Genomic DNA, 21,973 nt, shown 5'->3' on the forward strand with positions numbered 1-21,973 from the left:
AGTAGGGAGCAGTGCAAGTGAGAGGCTGAAAGATGATTTCAGCAGATATTTGATCAGAGGCCACCAACAAGAAACCTTGTACCTACTCTTACACCTTTTCCCTGTGAGCTGGTCCCCACCCTAGATGTGGACCATAACACTTTTTCTCAAAATAAGCTCTCTGTCTTCTGAAGCTGCTGGCTCTGAGTAAGGGAGCCGAGGCATCTGTGTCATATCCCTACTACCCTCAGTGGACTATAATACATCCCTGCCCTTCTTTTTCACCACCCTTCACGTAAAGAGGATATGACTGATACCTGATCCTAACACAGAAGGGTGTCTGGTATATACAGCCTTCTCAGCTACCAAATGAGAAAGAAGAAAAACAGAACTACTCTAGACAGGCAGCAGAATCAAGTAAACTTCCAAATATGAAAGGAATCAATACCAGTAATACCCTCTACCCTATTCAAATACCCCACCTCTCCACCTCCCAGCTTATTTCTCTACTGTTATCCCAGACCATGACTTCATAACTTGTCTCCCTACTAAAGTGTGAGTCTTTAGAAAGCAGGAAGTAGGCTTTATTCACCTTTGTCTTCCCAGAATATAGAATGAGCTACATAAAAGTGAGCAGTTAATTGACTGAATGGATGGATGTGTGGATAGATGGTTAGATAGATAGCTGGCCAGTTGGCTCAGTACTCTGCTTCTGGGTAACAGATGGCTTCTGAGAAAAGTTCAGATAGGGTCCTTAGGCCAAGGAGGAAAAGGGGAGGGAGGGTACAAGGAGAGAACAAAGGTTAGAAGCTGGGGAACCTGGACTCTGGTTCAGATTCTGCCCTGAGCTCACTGTGACCTCAGGTCACTGCAATTGAATGTATGTGTATGTTGGGGGGGAGGCATCACCTATGTTAATATCCACAGAATATATTAAATACAGATTAGACCAGATAATTTGTAAAATGTAAGGTTAACTTCTATCTATTTAACAATATGGAATTACCTCAAGGTAATAACCCTAAGCAGAGAGGCCAAAAAAGGACAAGATTTTCAAAGCCAAATTCTAATCAGAAAATTAAACGAGTGATACTGAAAAATGACTTCAGTGTTTGGAAAATATTTGTTAGGAAGTAAGACCCAAGGCAGGCTCTGCATCCTTGCTTTGTGGCTCTTGATGCTAGACATGTCAAGCCTATCAGAGAAACTTCTGAGACCTGTTCTTTGGTCCGAAGCTTCAGATATATCTGCTCTCAAAGCTTGGTCTTCTGGGCACTTCAAGGTTCACTTAGGTCTAGGAGCTAGTTTCTCTAACTTGTTCATCACTTCTATTTAATTCATTGGCCCTAAATTTATCTCTTTCAAGTTTAAGTAGTATCCTTAATTCTGTCTTCTAAAATTTGGAGGAAAAGGACTTTTTTATCCAACAAAATCCTTTATCATTTACTGACTTCCATTAAGTTATTTTTGTCCAATGTTCCTGAATTAAGAGTTCTAAACTATTTTAGCCTATCTTCAAATGAGCCTTCCCTCCCCCCTGCCCCCAACCCCTACACACACAATCACAAACTTCTCCCATCAATACATTTATTTGTTGTCTCTTTCTGGAAAGTTTCCATTTCTATTTGACCCTTTTGAAAGGTAGAAGCAGAAGTACACACAGATTTGTAGGTATAGAGATACTATACTTTTATAAAAAAGATATGCTTCTGTTTTATTTTCAATAGCTTCCACAGGATATCCAATATTTTGTTGTCATTTGTGACTACAATACATTAAGTCAATGTCACAGAACCATAGTTAAAAGAAATGATAGAAAACAGCTAGCCAAAACCCACTCCACTTCCTCCATTTTATGGAGGAAGACACTGAGGTCCTGAAAAGTCACATGCCTTACTCAAGTTGGAGCAGTTGTTATCAGTGTCCGCACTGGGACTAGAACATAGGCAACCAAACTCCAGACCAGAGCCTACGTCTTCAACACTCTTTTAATAGATACTGAATGATAAAAATCATTCCATATCTTTCCAGTGTGAGCTCATACTCAACGAAACACCCCTATGTAATGCCCATTCACAAAGCCTTATAAAGTCTTGTACAACTTCTCACATAGTTTTTAAAATCACCTAGAGAACACACTGTCATTTAATTATCTAATGTCAAACTAGATCCTAGCTTTGGTCCCTGATGTCCTCACTACTTATAATGCTCTATTTTTTCACAAAATTTTATCTTCCCTCGCCCTCCCCCAAGAAGTTATATTTTCTAAACTCCTATATTTAATACAAAATCAACAAGTCTGTTAAGTATGGAAGTGGATAAAATCGACCAGTTTGATAGGTATGGAAGTGGGATTACTAGTACCTCTTTAAACTTTTCTTCTAGATGGGGCCATGTAGCAACTGTCATACCTAAAGTATAAAGGCCATTAGTAATGACAGGCATACATTTTAGCCAACAAGTCAAAGCTTTACAAGTTGTCAATGAACAATCTCATGAACTGATGCTGGGAGTTCAAATTCGGACAATCTGTCTTGAAGGTAATTTCATCATAGGAATCAACAGTCCTAAATATATTCAAGTCAGCAGGCTTAATAGCTACAATTAAAAAAAATTTTCCTAATCATCAAAGCGGTGCACAAAAACTTATATATGAGAATATTCATCACTGCATTATTTATAATATAAAAAACTGGAGGCAATTTGAATACCCAACAATAGAGGAATAATTAAATACATTAAGCCCTATCCAAAACATGCATCAACAATTAAATAATAGATTGAGGAATGTTTACAGACCCTATGTTAGAGAGTAAAAGCAAGCTATAAAACCGAATATACAGCATAGAAAAAAAATGTAATGATATAAACCAAAAATGTTAACAGTAGTTACATATTTTTAGTAACTACCTTTTATCATTAAAACAAAGTCTTAGGATTACAGACTTTGGAATCAAAGAAACACAGACTGAATTTTGGCTCTCTACATACAGCAACATGGCCTTAGCCAAGTTACTTAACCTTTATTACTAGTGTTTCCTCATCTGTAACATGAGGATAATAATTATACCTCCTTCCTTGGGTTGGTATGAAGTTTTATAAATTAAAACATACATATATATCACCTAGTATTTTACATGTGATAAGCATTCACTAAGTGATATCTATTACAATTACTATACGATATTATTATACAATTGTTCCTTTTAAAATTAGGGAAAAAAATACAGGCTATTGAAAAAGAAAAATCTTGGGAAGATCCCACTTGGTCAGAAGAGTTTAATAACTTTTAAGTCAGAAAACCCTCTGACCTGTCTACTTTATTTTTTTTTAATTCTTTATTGAAGTAACACTGGTTTATAACATTATATAAATTTCAGGTATACATCATTACATTTTGACTTCTGTGTAGAGTACATCATGTTTACCACCCAGAGTCTAGCTGCCATCTCATCACAGTATAAATGTGCCCTTTTACCCCTTTTGCCCTCCCTCCACCTCTGTATACTTTAAAATAAAACTTTAAAAACAAATTCTTCCTGGCATTCTTCAATAAAAATAAACGTACCTGATCTTCTATCTCCCTTTTTATTCTTGCACTTAATTTTGCACCCTGATCATAAAAATGATCTTGCTGCATCTCTAGCTAGCCTGATCCCTATTGTGTACTCTTATAAGCCAAGTACCCCTGAAACTCTCTCTTTTGGCTCACCTGCAACACTTTGTAGTCTGCTTATTCTTCTCACTTGGGAAAGCACCCCATTTTCTGAAAGGTACTTTTACTCTCTTACAATAGCCTATTTTACTTTAAGGCAGAAATTTCTTAGAGTGGTAATGCTTATAGCTTAAATTTCATTACACAGTATTCTTTCCTTTCTTTTTGAGTTGAGGTGAAATAAAATTCACTCTTCTTTGAAGTTCAAGAATTTTTTAGCATATCTTATAGCACCTGAAGACTCTGAAAATTACCATAAAAACCAAGACTGTACATGCTTTCTTAGAGTTGGATTTCATCAATTTCTGATATCTAAATGAAGAAGCAGCAATACGGTACAGTAAAAAAGTCAAGGACTTTTGGAGTCAAAATTGGTTTCACATCCCAGTCCTGCCACTTACTAGCTATATGACCTTGAGACAGTTAATTAACTTCTTCTAGCCTCAGTTTTCTCATATGTAAAATGGTGAAAAGTACTATCTAACTTCACAGAGTTACTATGAGAAATGGGAAAATATAACCAGTGGCTGGTTATACACGGCAGACATTCACTAAATGTTAGTTTATCTCCTCCTTAACTATCTGCTTGCATACCATGAACTGAATACATTCATGCATATCATTTATTTTTCTTATTTTTATATATTCAATGAATAAAAATAGAAAATATTTCTAATATTATGGGGGCAGGAGAAAGTATGAAATTTTTCACTTTATAGAGGATGCTATATTTGAAAAGATTGGGAAGCATTGTTTTAGGGCAAAAAAAAAATCAGAAAAGATAAAGGTTATTAAAAAAGAAAAATCTTGGGAAGATCCCACCTGGTCACACTTGTACTGGCCAAAAGTGATTGTATACTACAGGTGCCTAAAACAATCCCCTACAAAAATCTCACAGTCAAAAAACCTCATCATACCGATAAAATATAGACAATAACCTTAGTGTTAGATCCACTGACACTTAAAAATGACAATCAATGAATCAACAATTCTAAACTGCACGATATTTCAACTGTTTCTAAATAGCAGAATATCATAAGTTTTCTAGAATGGAAGGAATGATCGAAATGGGTTACCCCAAATCAGTTAAAGAGAATATACAAATTAGGGATCAATTCATGGCACTTATTAAAACTTCTACTTAAAATTCCTTACAAAAACCATATAATACATTTAGAAATATTCTAAGTATTACATAGTAATAAAGTCCCTGATGAATAAAAGTTTAACATCATTGCAGCTAGGCTGTATTTGGGTGGGGCTGGGGGAGTGAGTGCTGTTTACAGTACTATTCTGTAATTGGTTTCCACCATTAGTTTAGTTATCTTCCCTTTATTTTGACATTACTATTATATAAAACTATTTTTTCAGTTGTGATGGTAATGGTTGTTAAATTCTAAGGATTGCAAAAGGAAGTGAAAAACACTCTCTGGAAGACCTAATTTAATCATTTAGAGGAATATGTAATAATATTTTGTACCTGGAGAGAGGTTCTTCTGTTCACTGACTCATACTAAGATTCTATAAGAAACTTGAAATGTAATGATAAATATAGAAAGATTGACGAGTCTCTCTCTCTTCTTCCTTTCACAATCCCCTGGCACCCTCCATTAGCGGTCCCTAATGCCAGACATTGAAAAACAAAAATAAAGCCAAAACCAACCAAACAAAAAAGAGCTCTGCTGAAGCAGCACGAGAAATTCCACTTTTGGTGGACTTAAAGAGCAGCCACTTACTCCAAGACAAGGAAATCTTTTACTCTCCCACCTTACCAGCTATAAGGGGGAAGATAAGGAAACTGGGGAAGAGGTGGGGAAGAGGAGAAAAATGAGACTATTAGGATCCAGAGTTGTGACCCAAGATGACGTCTCCCATGAGATAAAATGTTAAATACACAAGGCTTCCTAGAGAAATGGCTGATTCTAGGACTGGGGCAAGAAACAGACAAAATGAGCCAAGAGCACCTTGCAGTACCAAAGAAAGGAAATGCTCAAAAAAAACCCACAATAATAAGGGTATGTCAAAGGTACAGAGAAGCCACTGGGAAGAGATCCCAACAGCCAAAGCTAGAACAATTTGAGCAACCAGATAATTACTACTAGTAGTGGATAATAACCCAAAGCATAAAGTAAATATCCACAAATCTAGACTAGTATAAATAAATGACTGAGTAAATAAATGAGGAAAAAGAGACAAATCTCTCAAGCAGAAGAATTCCAAATAATTTTACAGACTACCTCACCCTCAAGGAGGGGAAGCATAACTCCCCACTCCTTAAATGTGCACTACACAGAGTAACCTCCTTTCAGAAAGTACAGCAGGAAAGGGGAAAAAAAGAGTAACTTTAGAGTGGAGAAGCCGGACTAATTAATACTACTTCATCAGACTGGAACAAGTTCAACATAAATAGTGATAAATCATGTCTATAGTATGTACCCTTCATATGATGCAATGGAAATGGCACTTTACCTCTCTGGTCTTCCTCCCCAAAACCTATCACTCTTCTAATTACAAGAAAAACAGACAAATTCCAGTAGAGGGGCATTCTACAAAATACCTGCCCAGTATTCCTCATATCTGTCAGGGTCATCAAAAACAAGGCTAGTCTGAGAAACTGTCATGGGCAAGAGGAACGAAAAGAGACATAAAAACTAAATGTAATGTGGTATCCTGGAACATTAAAAAGATCTTAGGTAAAAACTAAGAGAATCTGAATAAAACACGGACTTTGCTTAAGAATGTATCAATATTTGTTCATTAATTGTAACAGATGTACCATACTAACACAAGATGTTAATAGGGGATACTGAGTGTGGGGTATATGGGTACTCCGTATTAGCTTCTCACTTTTTCTGTAAATCTGAAACTGTTGTAAAAAAAAAAAGTCTATTTAAAAGGGAAAAAAATGTTACACATCTTGATTAGATTTTCATAAGAGCTAAGAACTCTTATTTAATCCCTATTAGCATTGAAATAATATTCAGAGAGCATAGGACAGTGAGAATGGAGCTCCATGAAACAACTCTTTCCCCTACACTGTGGGTTAAATCGACTTCTGTGGGCTAAAGGAATATTCACCATTTACAAAATAGGGTTTTGGAACGCTGCTTTTAGGAGACTGTGCTTTCAAATTTCTTAACATCTGTGGAATTAAATCACCTTACAGCTGAAAATAGATAGAGTGAGAGTGTTGGTCCCAGACCTGTCTGTACTCACTGATCCATTCCCTGGCTTTTCCCTACTCTGCTCTGTTGGAAGGAGAGCTAAGTCCTGAAGCCTCCACTGTCATCTGGCTCCAGCTGACTCCAACAGATGGAACACAATGTTGGGAGACGGGAGGGTAGAAAAAAGGGAGAGAGTAGGGTACTTCTCCCCCTTCCTCTCTGCCTTGAGCAGCAGCTCCAGCAGCAACAGTGTCTCGGTGGCTCCAGCTCCCTCTGCACAGACCCCCTTGGTTCAGTTAACGAGGGGTGGTTTTGAAAACACCAACTCTTCCCTTTGGCCCTCCAGCTCTGGGAGTCTTAGCAGTTTCTTGCTGTTCTCAACCTCTGAACTGCCTCACAATCCTGTTTGGCTTCTCAACAACTTCAGTACCTATAAAACCAATTCTCTGCATTACATTTCCTTTGTTTTATGTAATTTAAGTTATGTCTGTTTTCCTGGTTAGCCCTTGAGTGACACAGATAGAAAGGCTGAAGGGGAAAGATGGATAAAGACAGAATAAATTCTGAGTAAAAGCAGAGTATCTTAGGGGTTTATCCATGCATCAACTGTGTGACCTTGACCAAATTATTTCATTGCTTTAAGCCTCAATTTATTCACCAATAAATTGGGGATTATAATAGTATATAGACCTTACAGGCTTATTATGGACTAAATGAGTTCGTGCATTTAAAGCATTAGCCTAACACCAAGCACAAAACATTTTAGCTACCATCACTATTATTGCTGCCATCATCTCCTCCATACTCCCAGAGTATTGCCCACTGTAACACATTCTTAACCGGTCTTGCCCTCTTCTGCTTCCACCATTCCTAAACACTGCTCTGGGCTTAATCTTCCTAAAGCCCTCCACTGATCACACAGCTCCTACAAAACTTCAACTGCCTACAGATACGGGCCACACTCCTTAACAGACCATTCAGGGCTACTCAGTCTTATCTCCCAACCTACTTTTTCTTTTTTTTTCCCCCCCCGACATAACCTATATTTTAGAAAAACTTGCTTTTCTCTCTTTCTGGCTTCTCCCGAAAAGTCAAATATTTTTCCAGTCCCTCAAGAACAAAATCCATGTTTGATTCATCTTTGTATCCACTACAGCACTTAGCCTCAGTCCCTTACATAATTCAGTGGGACTCCATAAATAAGTGTTGAATGAACGAATGAATGAATAAATAAATGACAGCATTTAATAGAGCCAGTCTTGAATTTAGTATTTAAATTTGATCCAATTTGCTTTCTAGAGTAGGAGTTGGCAAACTTACAGCCCACTAGCCAAATCTGGTCCTCCAACTGTGGTTGTAAATAAACTTTTATTGGAACACCGTCACGTCTATGGCTGCTTTTGCTCTACAGTGGCAGAGTTCAGCAATGTGACAGAGGTCATATGGCCTGCAAAGCCTAAAATACTATGAGGCCTTTTACAAAGTAAATTTGCTGACCTGTGTCCTTGAGGGTGGCAATCCTGGCTCATTCATATCCTTCCCACACACACCTGTATATAAGCTTCCATGTATTTGATATTCAAAAAAAAAAAATCTATTAAACTGAATTGAATTAACAAACTTTAAAAACTGAGTTGGAGACTGCCTGTGGTATTGGAGGTATTAAGCAATAAAATGACTAAAACTTAAAAAAGCACATCAGAAGAAGAGTATTATGTGTACTCTGACTCCACATAACGTTTATCAGATGTTTATATTTTAGGCCTCTCTTTAACATTAAAAAAGTCAAAGAAGAGAGTCTCATTTATCTTACTCTTTCTTATTCCTTAAGGCCGTCAGTTTATCAGTCTATAAAAAACATTTCTCTAATCCTGTTTTTCTCCTATCCAGACGTTTCATTCACTTCTTAATTTAATCATTCAACAAAAATTTATGGAGCCGGAACCATGAGCCTGGTACTATTTTGGGAGCTGAGAGGACGAGGATCCTTAAAACTTGGTCCTTGCCTATAAAGAATCCCTAATTTTAGTTTTAAAAGACGTATTTCAAAAAGGAGAAGCACCATTTAAATAATGCCAGCAAATCAACAAGTGGGCGAAGTCAGGCATCTGTTACCATCACTTAGTTTCAAACATCTACTGGGAAAAAAAACACACACACAGAAAAATTACTTTAAATGTTCCGCTACCATGAATCAAAAAAGTTTCTGAGAGGGGGCCGGCCCCGTGTCCAAGTGGTTAAGTTCACTTGCTCCGCTGCAGGCGGCCCAGTGTTTCGTTGGTTCGAATCCTGGGCGTGGACATGGCACTGCTCACCAAGCCACTCTGAGGCAGCATCCCACGTGCCACAACTAGAAGGACTCACAACGAAGAATATACAACTATGTACTGGGGGGCTTTGGGGAGAAAAAGGAAAAAAAATAAAATCTTTAAAAAAAAAATTTCTGAGAACTGGGAAAACAGCTTACTCTTATCATAGCTGCTACTGCTGGTAAAAAAAAAAAAGCATTAAAATAATTTTAAAAGTCCCTAAGGCATTTTATTCTTCCAAAACAGCGCAAGTAGTAAATAACCCTCTAGATAAATATAAATTGTCTGAAAGTGTTATAAAATGCTAAAACTTCTTTCTTGAGATTGCAACATTTAGGTTCAAGATAGACAACAGTTGTACCAGAAGGGAAATTAAGAAGGAAAAAAACCATTCTGTCTCAAAAAGGTAGTTGTGATGGAGGAAGGAAAGATGGAGACTATTCACTTACTCAAAAACATTTATTTAGCATACACCATACAAATATATAAACTTTTTTTTAGCATACACCAGGCCTTGTGCTAAATTCTGGGAAAGACTAGTGAGCAAGAGACACAGATTCATGTTCTCCCTTAGGGGCTAACATAAAGGAGAAACCCTACAGAAAAAAACACGTGTATCAATATGTTAGAACCAACACCCAGGGTTATTTATTAAGTCACTCAATAGTAATACAAGTTAACAGCTGTTCATTTAACAAACAATTAAATGACTACCAAGTGTCAATTATAATGCCAGTAACAGAGGCATATAAAGTTCTTGCCCTGAACTCTTCACAACCTAAGTGCTTACACAAATATAAAGAATCTTGATACATTGTAAGAAACACTTCAATAAAAAACTGCATGACTTTCTAAGAAAGTACACGGGGTGAAACAACTTTATTTTACTAAGGAAAGGAAACTCAGGTCAGGCAAAGCTTGACATCAGTAAGCTGGGTCTGAAAAAATGAACAGTTTGCCAAAGAATTCCAGACAGAGGAGCAAAGTGCAGGAAACAGAGTCAGAGTCACAGGGCAGTGCAGCGCAGCGCAGCGCAGGGGATGGAAAACGGGGCTGCATGAGTCATTTGGGGGTCAGTTCATGAAGAGTCCTGTATACCATCCTAAAGAAAGTTTGGACCACGGTAAATTTATAAAAAAGGATAGCACCATAATTGAGTGTGTATAGAAAAATAACTGATAGCAGTGTGAAGTTTAAAAGGGTAAAGTACCAAAAGCAAAGAGACCTGTTTTAAAGGCTATTACAATCGGCCAGGGGCGAGATGATTAAGGCTAACAGAACAGCAGTGGGAAGGGAGAGAGGAAGAAATTACAGAGAGCAGAATAAGTGACTGATGGACTGAATGTTGGAGGTAAAAGAGAAAGTGGAGTTGATCACGGTATTATTCAAGATGGGGGAGAGAGGAGAACCAGCATGTGTGGGGAAAGGATACAATGAGTGTCACTTCAGATAAACTGAATTTTGTACTTTTCTTTGCAGGATTCATTGGCAGACAAATGGAAATTCTTACTAATGCCGTTCACTGATAGAACAGTTCTTTACATTCCTTCACATCCTAGAATAACATTTATTTTTGGAACAACTATTTTGTTTTGGAATGCTTACCACATATACCACCATTATAAACGCTGGAAATACACAAACAACAAAGTCCTTGACCACAGAGCTTACATTTCAGCCTCCTCTTATGGTCTAAAGAACAGTGAGGGGAGCCAGCACAGGGGTGTAGTGGTTAAGTTCGTGTGCTCCACCTCAGTGGCCCAGGGTTCACGGGTTTGGATCCCCAGCATGGACCTAGCACCATTCCTCAAGCCATGCTGTGGCAGCATCCCACACAAAATAAAGGAAGATGGCACAGAAGTTAGCTCAGTGACAATCTTCCTCAAGCAAAGAAAGAGGAAGATTAGCAACAGATGTTAGCTCAGGGCCAATCTTCCTCAAAAAAGGAAAAAAAAGAAGTAGTAGAAGAAGAAGAACAGTGAGGAAAGAATCAAAGTTAAAGCTAAAAATATGGATATACAATATGTGACCCATGTGTTTCTTCAAAGGGATGCTTCAAGGTAAACATTTTAAATCAAACTGCAATTCAAAAAACAGTAGAAATGGTCTCTTTTGTTTTTGGTAACGAGTAAGTATTTGATAATTTACATGTTTGATAGGTTTTTGTTTTCACGTGTCACGTTTGCTTATACCAAACCATCCATGTGGCTAATTTTCCTACATGTTACATTATCCTAACAACACTCGGAGTTACACTTTCCAGGAAAATACTGGAAACTAAAAGGCTACCACTTCATACAAATCGAGTTTTGCTTATATTGCTTTAAAAATTGATAATATTCTTTTCTTAACTTTAAAGTTTCTTTTCTACTTTTCACTGAGAACCAGCTGTACTACAGCAAAGTTTGACCATGACCTCTGATTATTCAACAATTAATTGTAAGACACTATTTTATTCAAAGTACTACTCAGTTATTTTCACTTATGTTATCTTTTTCATCTTCTAAATAGGCTAAAGAACATTAATTCTTAGTCCCTAAAGGGAAGCTTACCTGAGAAAAAGAGTTATTCGACATCTACAACTGCAGAAATATATTTCAAAAACTTTAAAATAAATTGCATCATTTAAAAAAAATGGCATGGAACATTTTTTCTTCAACTCCTTGGCAAAGATTTTATTTTCTACTATGTTCAATAAGACTACTGCATATTTCACACATCCAGGTCATTTATTCTTTCCTAACACTTACCCTTTGTCACCTTCCCATCACTTTCAGTACTTCCAAGTTCCCCAAAGTTGTTATTATCAACTCTTATCTTCTCCCTCATCATTGGTCATTGCCTGGACCAATAATTCCCCAGAGAATCAGAACAGGCCCTTAGAGACATTTTGATATAAATTTATGAGGACCTTTTTGGTTGTCACACTAATCTGGGTAGGAGGAAGGGTATTTGGTGGATGGAGGACTATGGGTCCTAAAATGTATGAGACAACTCGAGACAACTCTGCACAACAAAGAACTGTCTGCACGCCTCAAGATTTTAAAAGATTCTACTGGACATTAAGTGGGTAAAAAGCCTGTTTATGATCATCTTAGTCTAGCTCTTTATTATATACAAAACATATCATTTTTGCACTGTTTCAGTGTAGACTGAATTTTCCAGAAGTGTAACTACCATGTAAAATGAGGAAAGATTCCACTTTGTTTTGTTCAAAATTGTTCACAATTTGAGAAAAATCAGTTTGTTGATGACAATGGTCCTTACGGTACTTAAACTGCCAATATACTACATCTGAAATCAATCTGAAATTGTAGCTGTCACATTCACAGTGATTCTCCGTACTGTTTCCATGTGCCAGCAACTGATTACTTCATATCTTCTAATGTAGTCATGCCTGAGCACTTACATATTTACATGGTAGACATGTTATTTTCTAATAAAATACTTATTTCACCTCTGTGTTTCACTTAGAGCATGCTATTGATTTTTAAAAATTATGTTTATGAGTAGATTTCATTGCCAACAAATTTCATTTCAGAATATTACAAGAGACTTTACAAAATATTTGTTATAAATACGGTGCACCGGGCTGGACAAGTTGAGAATCACCGGCCTATATTTCAGCCCTCATGTGCCTAGCCTACTAAAGATGTCATCTAACTGATATCTCGGATTCCATACACTCTCTCTTCCTAATAAAAGTCCTCCAGATGTAAAAATCACCAATACTACTTCTATCTTAAAAATACCACAGAGCTCCCAGCTGCCTTGCAAATCAGTCCATTACTGAGATTTTTACAACTCTCCATAAAGAGATTCCTTCTACCTAACCTAGTATCTTATCCAGTCTACACCACAGACTGAACACTCCATTCAGAGAGCCTTATTTCTAAGGAGTCAGCAAGTCATAGTCGAAAGAGTGTAGGATTTGGACTTCTAGGTCTGCCATTTATTAGGAGAATGATCCTGGGTAAGCAACTACCACTTTCTGAGTCTCCGTCTCATTTCTTAAGAGAGAATTTTAAAAACCTTCCTCAAAGGGTTGTGGTAAGGAATAAATCAGACACAGTAGGAGCTCAAAGAGTCTGCCACTTCAAACCTTTGTTTTGTTCACTTACTTATGCCAAGGTCCTAGGATGGTACCTGTCACCTAGCAGTGCTCAAGAAATGTCTGTTGAATGAAAGCACATCTGTTTCCTGAAACCTTCCCAGGCAAGCCCATCTGACTGCTTGCTCCAGAAATTTATTAGTTAATTAAGTAACGATAACTGAGTCTTAGCAAGGGAGTGCCTACTAGAAGGAAAGACCCAGTCTATGCTCTTAGGAAACCTAGAAAAATGCTGGAAAATGACATGGAATGTGGTGTGGATAAGGGATGAAACAGCTATGTTTCCAGACTTTCTCCATCTAATCCACTCTTCTCACGCACACCCTGAGAGAACTTTACAATAGCCCAACCTATCACTCCTCTGTTTACAACTCATCAAGACAGTACCCCAGGCCTCAGGATATCCCAACTCTTCCACGTGGTTTACCAGATGCTTCATATATTCTAGCCCCCATTTACCTCCAGGAACTGCACTGATCAACAAGGTAGCCACAAGCCACATGTAGCTACTGAGCACCTGAAATGTGGCTAGTCCGAATTGAGATGTCCTGCTAGTGTAAAATATACTCTGGATTTCGAAGACTTAGTACAAAAAAAAGAATGCAAAACATCTCATGAATAATTTTTACATTGATTACATGTTGAAATATTACTGTGGATGTATTGTGTTAAAATAAAAACACACTGTTAAAGTTAAATCCACCTATTTTCTTTTTACTTTTATAATATGGCTACAGGAAACTTAAAAACACACATGTGGCTCGCATTACGTTTCTATTGGACAGTTCCTTTTCCCAGTTCTACATTTCAGTCTGAATAAACCACTTGAAAGTTCCAACTGGGTCCTGTTTCTCTGGCCTATGACTTTGTAGATACGACTACTGGTGCCTGAAACAAAACACTTTTTCCTCTTCGCTGAGCTAACTGCTACTCATTATTCAGATTTTAGTTTTAACCATCGCTTTCTCTAAGAAGCCCCCCTGACCTCACCCACTGCCCCCGGTAGACGACTGGCGTCCCCTCCTATGTGATAGGGGAATCCATCCTACAGCACTTATCATCCTGTATCTGCAACTGTTTTCTGGTCTCTGTCCCCTACGAGACTGGAAGCTCCTTGAGGGGGCAGAGACTCTAAACACGCCTCATCATCAACGCCTGGCACCGAGCAGAGTCTCCGCTGAACGAATGGGACACAGACGGTTATGAACGCCGAGGGCGCCAAGGTCCAAGGGGAAAGTGGGTCCAGGGACAGGGACGAGGACGAGGACGGGATCCGGGGGGCGCTAGCGGGCAGGCCCCGACGGCGGGGAGCCGGACAGGGGCGGGAGCCGCCGACAGGACTCACCAGTCCCTGGTCGATGTCCGCGTCCGGTCGCCTGGTCGAGGGCGGCGAGTACTCGGCGTAGCGCAGCCCCTCGCCGGCAGAGGCGACGCCACCACGGGCAGCCATGGCAATGCGGCAGGGGGCGACGCGCTGCGCCGCGGCCGCGCCTACGAGATGGCCGCAGGGACAAACTAGTTAGGGCGGGTTTCTTCGCGGGCTTGGTCGACGTCGCGCCCGCTGAGCGGGTGGAGGGCGGGACCGCAGGAGATGGCGTTCTTACCCAAGCTCGGGCTACTTGTCCCATCGAAGCAAAGGGCCAGATTTTGAGCCGAGGCCCGTTGGCCTTAGGGGGGTTTTTTGTTCTTTTCAGATTCTCGTGCCCAAAGCCAACACTGGGTGTCCTGGGGCAGTGCGTGGTGGAACCTGCCGCCTCCCCATAGTAACCAAGGGCCTGGGTTTAAGCCCTAAGGTCTAATGTTGGTCTCATGAGCTGCCAGGCCAGGAGAGACCTAAAGAGTCTGAAGGTCCCTGACCCACACCGGACCTTTCTTTCCACCCCCAACTACTGATTATACTTCTGTTTAAGGCCAAGATTTTCCCATCTATGACAGCAGTACCAGAGGCAATTTGTTTACAACCCTCCATGAATGGCCATATTTAAGAAGTTAAAAAAGAAGAAACTTCTAAGCAGGCAAATAAATGTCATTACCCACAAATGATTTTGTGCTGATTTGGATATAGAAAGACCCACTTTATTAATGTTTAAGTCAAGCCTTTTGGAGCAAAAGTTAACAAACAAATGAAGCCTGTATAGTGTTTTCCAACTCCTGCACCAACTTGGCAGCTCTTTTGCCCTTTATACTACCCATTGCAAAAAACTTACAAGAAGAGAATTCTTTTTTTTTTTTCCTGTTCCTGAATTAAAAGTTTTGAGGGTCTATTAACTTATTCATTTAGTTAATACTGTTAGCAAGCCCAAGAGGTTAGGGCCTGGAGGAATTTACAATCTAGTAGGGAAAATAACACTGACTCAGAGTGATAACGATACATGCCAGAACATGAGCGCATACGGTGTAAAGAGAACTGGACTAAGAGGATGGAAGAGATTTGAGTTCTAGTCTGTATTCTGTTTTCTTCTAGGCTTATGTCCCTGACCATGCCCATAAGCCTCTCCAAATCTCTCCTTATCTGTGGAAAGGGAGTAACATTTGTCCAACATTCTAACTGAGGAAAGTTATAAGTATAAAATGAAAAATCAAAAAGGATATAGAAGTAATTTGTGCAATGCATTTATGAAAAGAGTCACCACCAGAGAGCTATTGGCATTTATGGGAGGGAATGGCCACTCGTAACCCAGGTCTTCTGAGAAGCTCTGCTGGAGGCTTAGCTGTTGAGATGGCCAGTAAAGAATGGGTGAGACTCTTTTAGATGGAAGAAGAGGAGAGCTGAAAATTTCAGGAGGAAACGTAATGCAAAGAAATTAAAAAGGTGGCATGTGGAACTGGGTGAAAAAACACACAGAGACTCTTCAAAGATATGGTCTTATTACAGAAATTAATTTTCATTAGACTGATCCACAACTATCAAGGACACAGTGAACTAAGCAAATGAATTGGATTGGAGCTTACAAGTCATTCATTTATTCATCCATCCATTCATTTATTCAATAAATATTTATTGTGCACCTGTTAGGTATCAGGCACTGTACTAGGCACTGGCCTACAGCATCAAGTAAACAAACAAGATCTCTGATTCCTTGGAGTTCACAGTCTACGGGAGGGTTACAGTATACCCTAGCAGCTGGGCCCTCACAGTCATAGGTTGCTGGCCTGGAGCAAATGGGCAATTGGAACAAGATCCAGGGCAGCTACAGCTCCTCTTAGGGCAGCTACTGCCCCTGCTCAAGAACAGAAGGGAAGCTTCTAGAGCAGAAGTCAGGAAAAGGGGAGAGAGGAGAACCAGGCTGAGAAGAGGATAGCAAGGTGGAGGGGAGGTGGGCTCAGCAGTGTTCTGCCTCAGCTCAGACACCCCAACCTATCGAGAGCAGATTGCTGGCTGCTTGTAGACTTGACCTCCATTTCATAGCTGTCTCCTGCATCTACTCCTACAGGAGTAGCCAGTTTTAAAGAAAAACCTTCCACACATACTACTCAGTTCTCAGCCTTTGGTTCTTTGCTAAGGTCACCCTTACCAGCAAAGAAAAGATGAAAATGAGCAATTAAGTCCTCACTTTCTCTTGACAAGGACCTCTTCCTTACTGAGCTAGACTCAATTCTCTGAATTCCCTGAGAATGAAGAAGAATGCTTTTGGTGAAACCCGAAAGGGAAGCCACATTAAATTTTCATCGGCCTATTCTTATTAGTTATACCACTTCAGAGACAGATTACGTTATGTTCAGTATACTTTGTAAAAGAATGGCAGACATTAGTAATATATTTTAGAAACATCTCAGTAAAAACTGTTTTAAACATTTGTTGTTTAAAAAGATTGTTAGGGGAAAAAAAATCAACCTCTGTGTGCTTCAGTTTCCTCTTCAGTAAAGTTGGAGATAATAACGGTACCTCCCTTGTAAGGATTAAACGAGTTGACTTCTGTAGAGTTTTTAGAACAGTACTTGATACCTAGTAAGTTCTAAAAAAGTGTTAGTTACTATTTTCTTTATATTACCTCTTTCACCTATTTGTTTCCTTATATATTTTCTTCTCACTGACCACACCCCAACAGTTGTGTTTGATCCTGAAGAGATTGTGTTGTCTTTGAAATGATAAAACTTGATTAGACATTACATAGTGATGAAGTTTAAGTGTATGTTGTGAGGAAGAATTGTTTTTACGAAAATGGAATTAAATGCTTTGGAAAGACTTGATAAAAGCAAGTTACCAAAAAAAAAAATGCTGTCAAATGGTAGGCATGGGAAGAGATGATAAAAACTGAGTATGATTCTCCACTCAGTTTGCTTTTAAAATGTCGTGTTCCTCCCTCATTTTAAACAAGCCCAAATTAGGAATCATAGAGGATGGATTATCAGTGTGGAAGAAATCTGAGGCAGAACTGAATCAAAGGATCCACACCCAAGTAAAAGGCCTTTGCCCTGCGGATGTACATAGAGTACATGAATAGATATTGTGTGTGTCTGCTGTGGTATTAAAATTTCATGGTAGTGGGGGTGGGGGAAGAATGTTGTTAGGAAAAAAGTCTAAAAAAATTCCGTAGGGGAGATAATGAATAAAAAGGTTGAGAAACAGTGATTTATAAGTGATGATAGAAACATAGTGTTTAAAGTGTGTATCATTATTATGATGATCCCAAATTTAAGTCATTTTTCAATTAACTCACCAACTACTGTCCTGGTCTGGTCAGAAGAAAGGACTCTACTATATGACAACGTGCAGTGTGCATAAAGGAGACAGGGCCTGGAAAGACCAGGGAAGGAGTCAGAGAAGATAGCCCTCAAGTTGACTGTGGAAGGATGAATTCAAACTTGCTGGATTGATAAGAATGAAGCAGGTTTGGGGGAACAAGGTGTGAGTAAGTCTTGCCACCCAAAATTAGGGTTCTCTGCCCCATAAGCATAAACAAGCCAATTAATTATGGCACCAGACTTTGAGGGGAGAAATCAGCTTTTTATTCTGTGGGATGGATCTCCAGGGAGACAGGGTGCATGTGCCCTCGGCTTTGTCTCTCCGATTCATGATTTGGGACCAAATTTAAGAGGTTAGGGAGAACAGGGTGGCACGTGGAAACGCTGGTAGGACAGGTTTTGATTGATGGGCTTCGAGTATATATGATAGGGTTCTAAACATTTATGATAGGGTTCCAAACATATATGATGGTGTTCTAAACATTTTGCACGTGGTAGAGAAAGAATTTTAACACTGGATCTTCCTGAATGTGGGACCCCTCGCTTCTGATAAGAGTCTGGCTTTCAAGTTCCTGTCACGTCCTAGTCCTTGGGTTCCGTGGAGGGAGGATCTTTGGTTCTGAGGTCATTTCAGGTCATGATTTCTCCTTTTGTGCATGCCCTGGCAGTGTGACTTTGCAGTTTTTCTGAAAGACAATCTTTAATCGTTTTTGTTGATCAGAGATGGAGGTCTGTTCAAACTGGCTCTAAATGGGCTCAGGGTTACATGAGCATTATATATGAACAGTACTTCAAGTAATTCAGTTTTGCTAAAGCTTAAGGTCTGAAGAAGAGGATGAAGATGGATAAGGTAGACAGATAAGCAGACAAAGGCCAAATATTGAACAGCTTTTTTTTTAATAATTAATTTAATAAGCAAAAGCATTTAGAATTTATCTTGTAGGTGAAGGCAAGACATCAAAAAATTGTCAAATGTAGTAGTGACGTCATCAGATCTACATGCTAGGAAGATCATTCTGGTGTGATGTGGGATTGATGGGTGAAAACTAAAGGAGGGAGATCAACAAGAAAGTTATTGCAATAGTCTGAGTAAGAGATGTTGAGGCCTACATAGGGCAGTGGTAGGGAAATGGCAAGAAGGGGTGTAGTGACCTTTATTGGTTTCCTCTTCACATTCCCCTCCTGGCCACACCCAACAAAGACCCAGGGACGGACTCTGTCCCCTACTCTCAGGGTGGGCCCTGACTGAAATAAGCCAACCAATGCCTCTGTAGGGGAAAAGACATTTCCTCTACCTTCTCTGGGTTCATCTGGCCGGAGAACGAATTAAATTCACATGAGACAGAATAACAGGAGAAAATTAAACAAACCTTCATGAGGACCATGGCCCAAGGCCTTTCTTCCCAAAGGAAGAAAGGGCACCGAAGAAGTGGGGTGCACAGAGTGGTTATATACCCCCAAACAGGGTGTTTCACATATGATTGAAATGTCCCCCCCACAATAGTCACCAGATTGCCCTGTCGGCACAGGGCTTGATGGACACAGCAGGTAGTGGGTCTGCTATCTCAGCATGCGTAGCAGGAAGCAAGTCTATTGTCTCGAGCTGGGTGGTCACAGGTGAGAGCAGCAATCAGTTCCTAGCCTAAGGAAAGATGCTTAATCCTTAAAGAAATGCCAACATTGGGAGGGGGAGAGAAGTTGCACCTTTATCTCAAGGGCCTTTGTTCTTGCCATAGGAAATATCTAAAGCAGATATACAATGCAAGCTCAAAGGCCACGGCCAGGCCCTTTTGGAAAGACAAGGTCAGGCCAAATTAGGTTTACCCCAAATGGCTTCCTCATGTACTCCAACACAGCCAACTGCTTGCCATCTTTACCCGTCAATGCACACATGGGAGAGGCCCGGGCAAGCCGAGCAACCCGCCAAAATGGCCAAAACCACCACCCCAAACATCATATCCAGCTAAAAGACAAAGGAGGATGTTCAGGGTGCAGGAAGTCAGTTACAGGAGGCCACCAGACAAGCACAACAAACAAATGCAGATTTAAGTCCTTGCCTTTGGCATTGATTAAGAGTTTCTAGAGAGAAGGTCATCCCCTTTCTTCTTCCTGGTACAGAGAGGGAGGCACCTTTACAGATAGAGATTTCCTTTACAATGTAAATGTCTCCTAACAAAGGGCAAGCAAGTTCCACCCCTCAGAGCCTCCTTCCCTGTCCCAGTTTATCAAAAGCAATCAGCCTCAAATAATCCTCATGCCAAAGAGACATATCTTGGCATGGCCAAGACCATTCTCCCACACCTCCCATCACTCTAGCCATGGGGTTTGTTTCACTGATGGGCACATAGCCTTCCTGGAACATTGGGATTATAGGAAAGGTTTGCTGGGTGCTGCTGGGAAAGCAGCTTCTTCTCTGTTCAGCTGGACATGAACAGAGAATCGTGGAGCCCTAATTGTGGTTGGCAATCGTTTGACAACCATGAGCTAGGGTGACTAATTTATCATCCAAAACTAGGTCACGTTTGAATGAAAGATAGCACTATAAATAATTGTCTTAGGACAACAGATATACTGGGACTGTCCTGACAGACCTGGATATATGATTCTCCTACCTTTAGAAGAGGTGACCTTAGGATCAAGCTGACACCATTGAAAGCCACCAGGAGATTGAAAAGAAACTGAGTCATTAATGATATTGCTTAGCTACTATATCAAGCTTCACTTTAAGTCTGTCCTATCTCTGAACCTTTTAGTTGTGAAGTAAAAATTCTTTAATTTCTCTTTGCTTTTGTATTTAAGCATTTAAAAAGTAGAAAGAATAGTATAATGAACCCTTATATCTCCAAAATCCATATTCAACAATTGTCAAGACTCTGCCACGATTCTTCATCTGTTTTCCTTTTTTTGATGAAGTATTTTAAAGGAAATCAAGATATCATGTTATTTCACTATGAATATTTCAGAATTTGTTCCTGCTAAATATCGACATTTTCTAACATATCACTCCATTGTAACACCTAATAAAAATTATTGATAACCTTTTTTGTCATCTAATATCTAGTCCATATCCAGATTTCCCTGATTGTTACAGGAAACTTTCAAATAGCTGGTTTATTCACATCAGGATCCAAACAAAGACCACACATAGCAGTTGATACTTAGTCATGTTAGTCTCATTAAATCACAAAAACCTCTTTTCCCCATTTTTTCATGCCATTAACTTGTTGAAGAAACCATCACCTTATTTTCAAGCCAAGTTTTAGTTGGATTTTCTGCGTTTGTGACCAAAGCTTTCTTACTGATCCGAGGGGTGAACTAGATGGTAAAGAGATAGCATCAAGAAGACTTGAGGGGCTGGCCCTGTGGCCGAGTGGTTAAGTTCATTTGCTCCGCTGCAGGCGGCCCAGTGTTTCGTTGGTTCGAATCCTGGGTGCAGACATGGCACTGCTCATCAAACCACGCTGAGGCAGCGTCCCACATGCCACAACTAGAAGGACCCACAACGAAGAATATACAACTATGTACCGGGGGGCTTTGGGGAGAAAAAGGAAAAAAAAATAATAATAATAATAAAAAAGAAGACTTGAGATTGAGCAGATAGGAGGGATGAGGAAAAGGGAAAAATCTAAGGTGATTCTTAGATTTCTGCCCTGGGCAACTACTGAACCAGGAAAAAGATACAGAATAAGAAAAGGGAGGATTGGACTCTGTGCACACCAAGACTCAAAAAGTGGACAGTGGAAAGAAAAAAAAAGGAAACTACAAATAAGAAGCCAGAGAGGTAGAAAAGATAGAGTGAGGAGAGAGTGGGGTCATGGAAACCAAGAAAATTTCAAAAAGGATGAAATAAGGAGAAAAGCCAGATACCTACAGAAACATCAAGTAAGTTAAGGATAAAATGTGCCCATTGAATTTAGCCAGTAGGTGGTCACTGGTGGCCTGAATAGAGGAGTTTCATCCGTACTAGGGAGATAGTGAGCACCACCCATCCCACATTCTAGAAAATATT

At 39.5% G+C, this 21,973-nt stretch overlaps 1 protein-coding gene across 4 annotated transcripts in view; it reads right to left on the reverse strand.

The window, feature by feature from the left end:
* The window catches only part of DNAJC15 (DnaJ heat shock protein family (Hsp40) member C15), a 107,375-nt gene extending 92,339 nt beyond the window's left edge, over positions 1 to 15,036 (reverse strand). For all 4 annotated transcript variants that reach the window (XR_011527879.1, XR_011527878.1, XR_011527877.1 and 1 more), the window contains exon 1: positions 14,624 to 15,036. Coding sequence is in view for 1 of the 4 variants with exons in the window: in XM_008534523.2 (XP_008532745.1) it covers positions 14,624 to 14,728 (105 nt within the window). In the remaining 3 variants the exon portion in view is untranslated. The remainder of the gene's footprint in view (positions 1 to 14,623) is intronic.
* Positions 15,037 to 21,973: the final 6,937 nt, after the last annotated feature.

Source organism: Equus przewalskii, chromosome 16 (genome assembly GCF_037783145.1).
Source record: "Equus przewalskii isolate Varuska chromosome 16, EquPr2, whole genome shotgun sequence".
Lineage (NCBI taxonomy): Eukaryota > Metazoa > Chordata > Mammalia > Perissodactyla > Equidae > Equus > Equus przewalskii.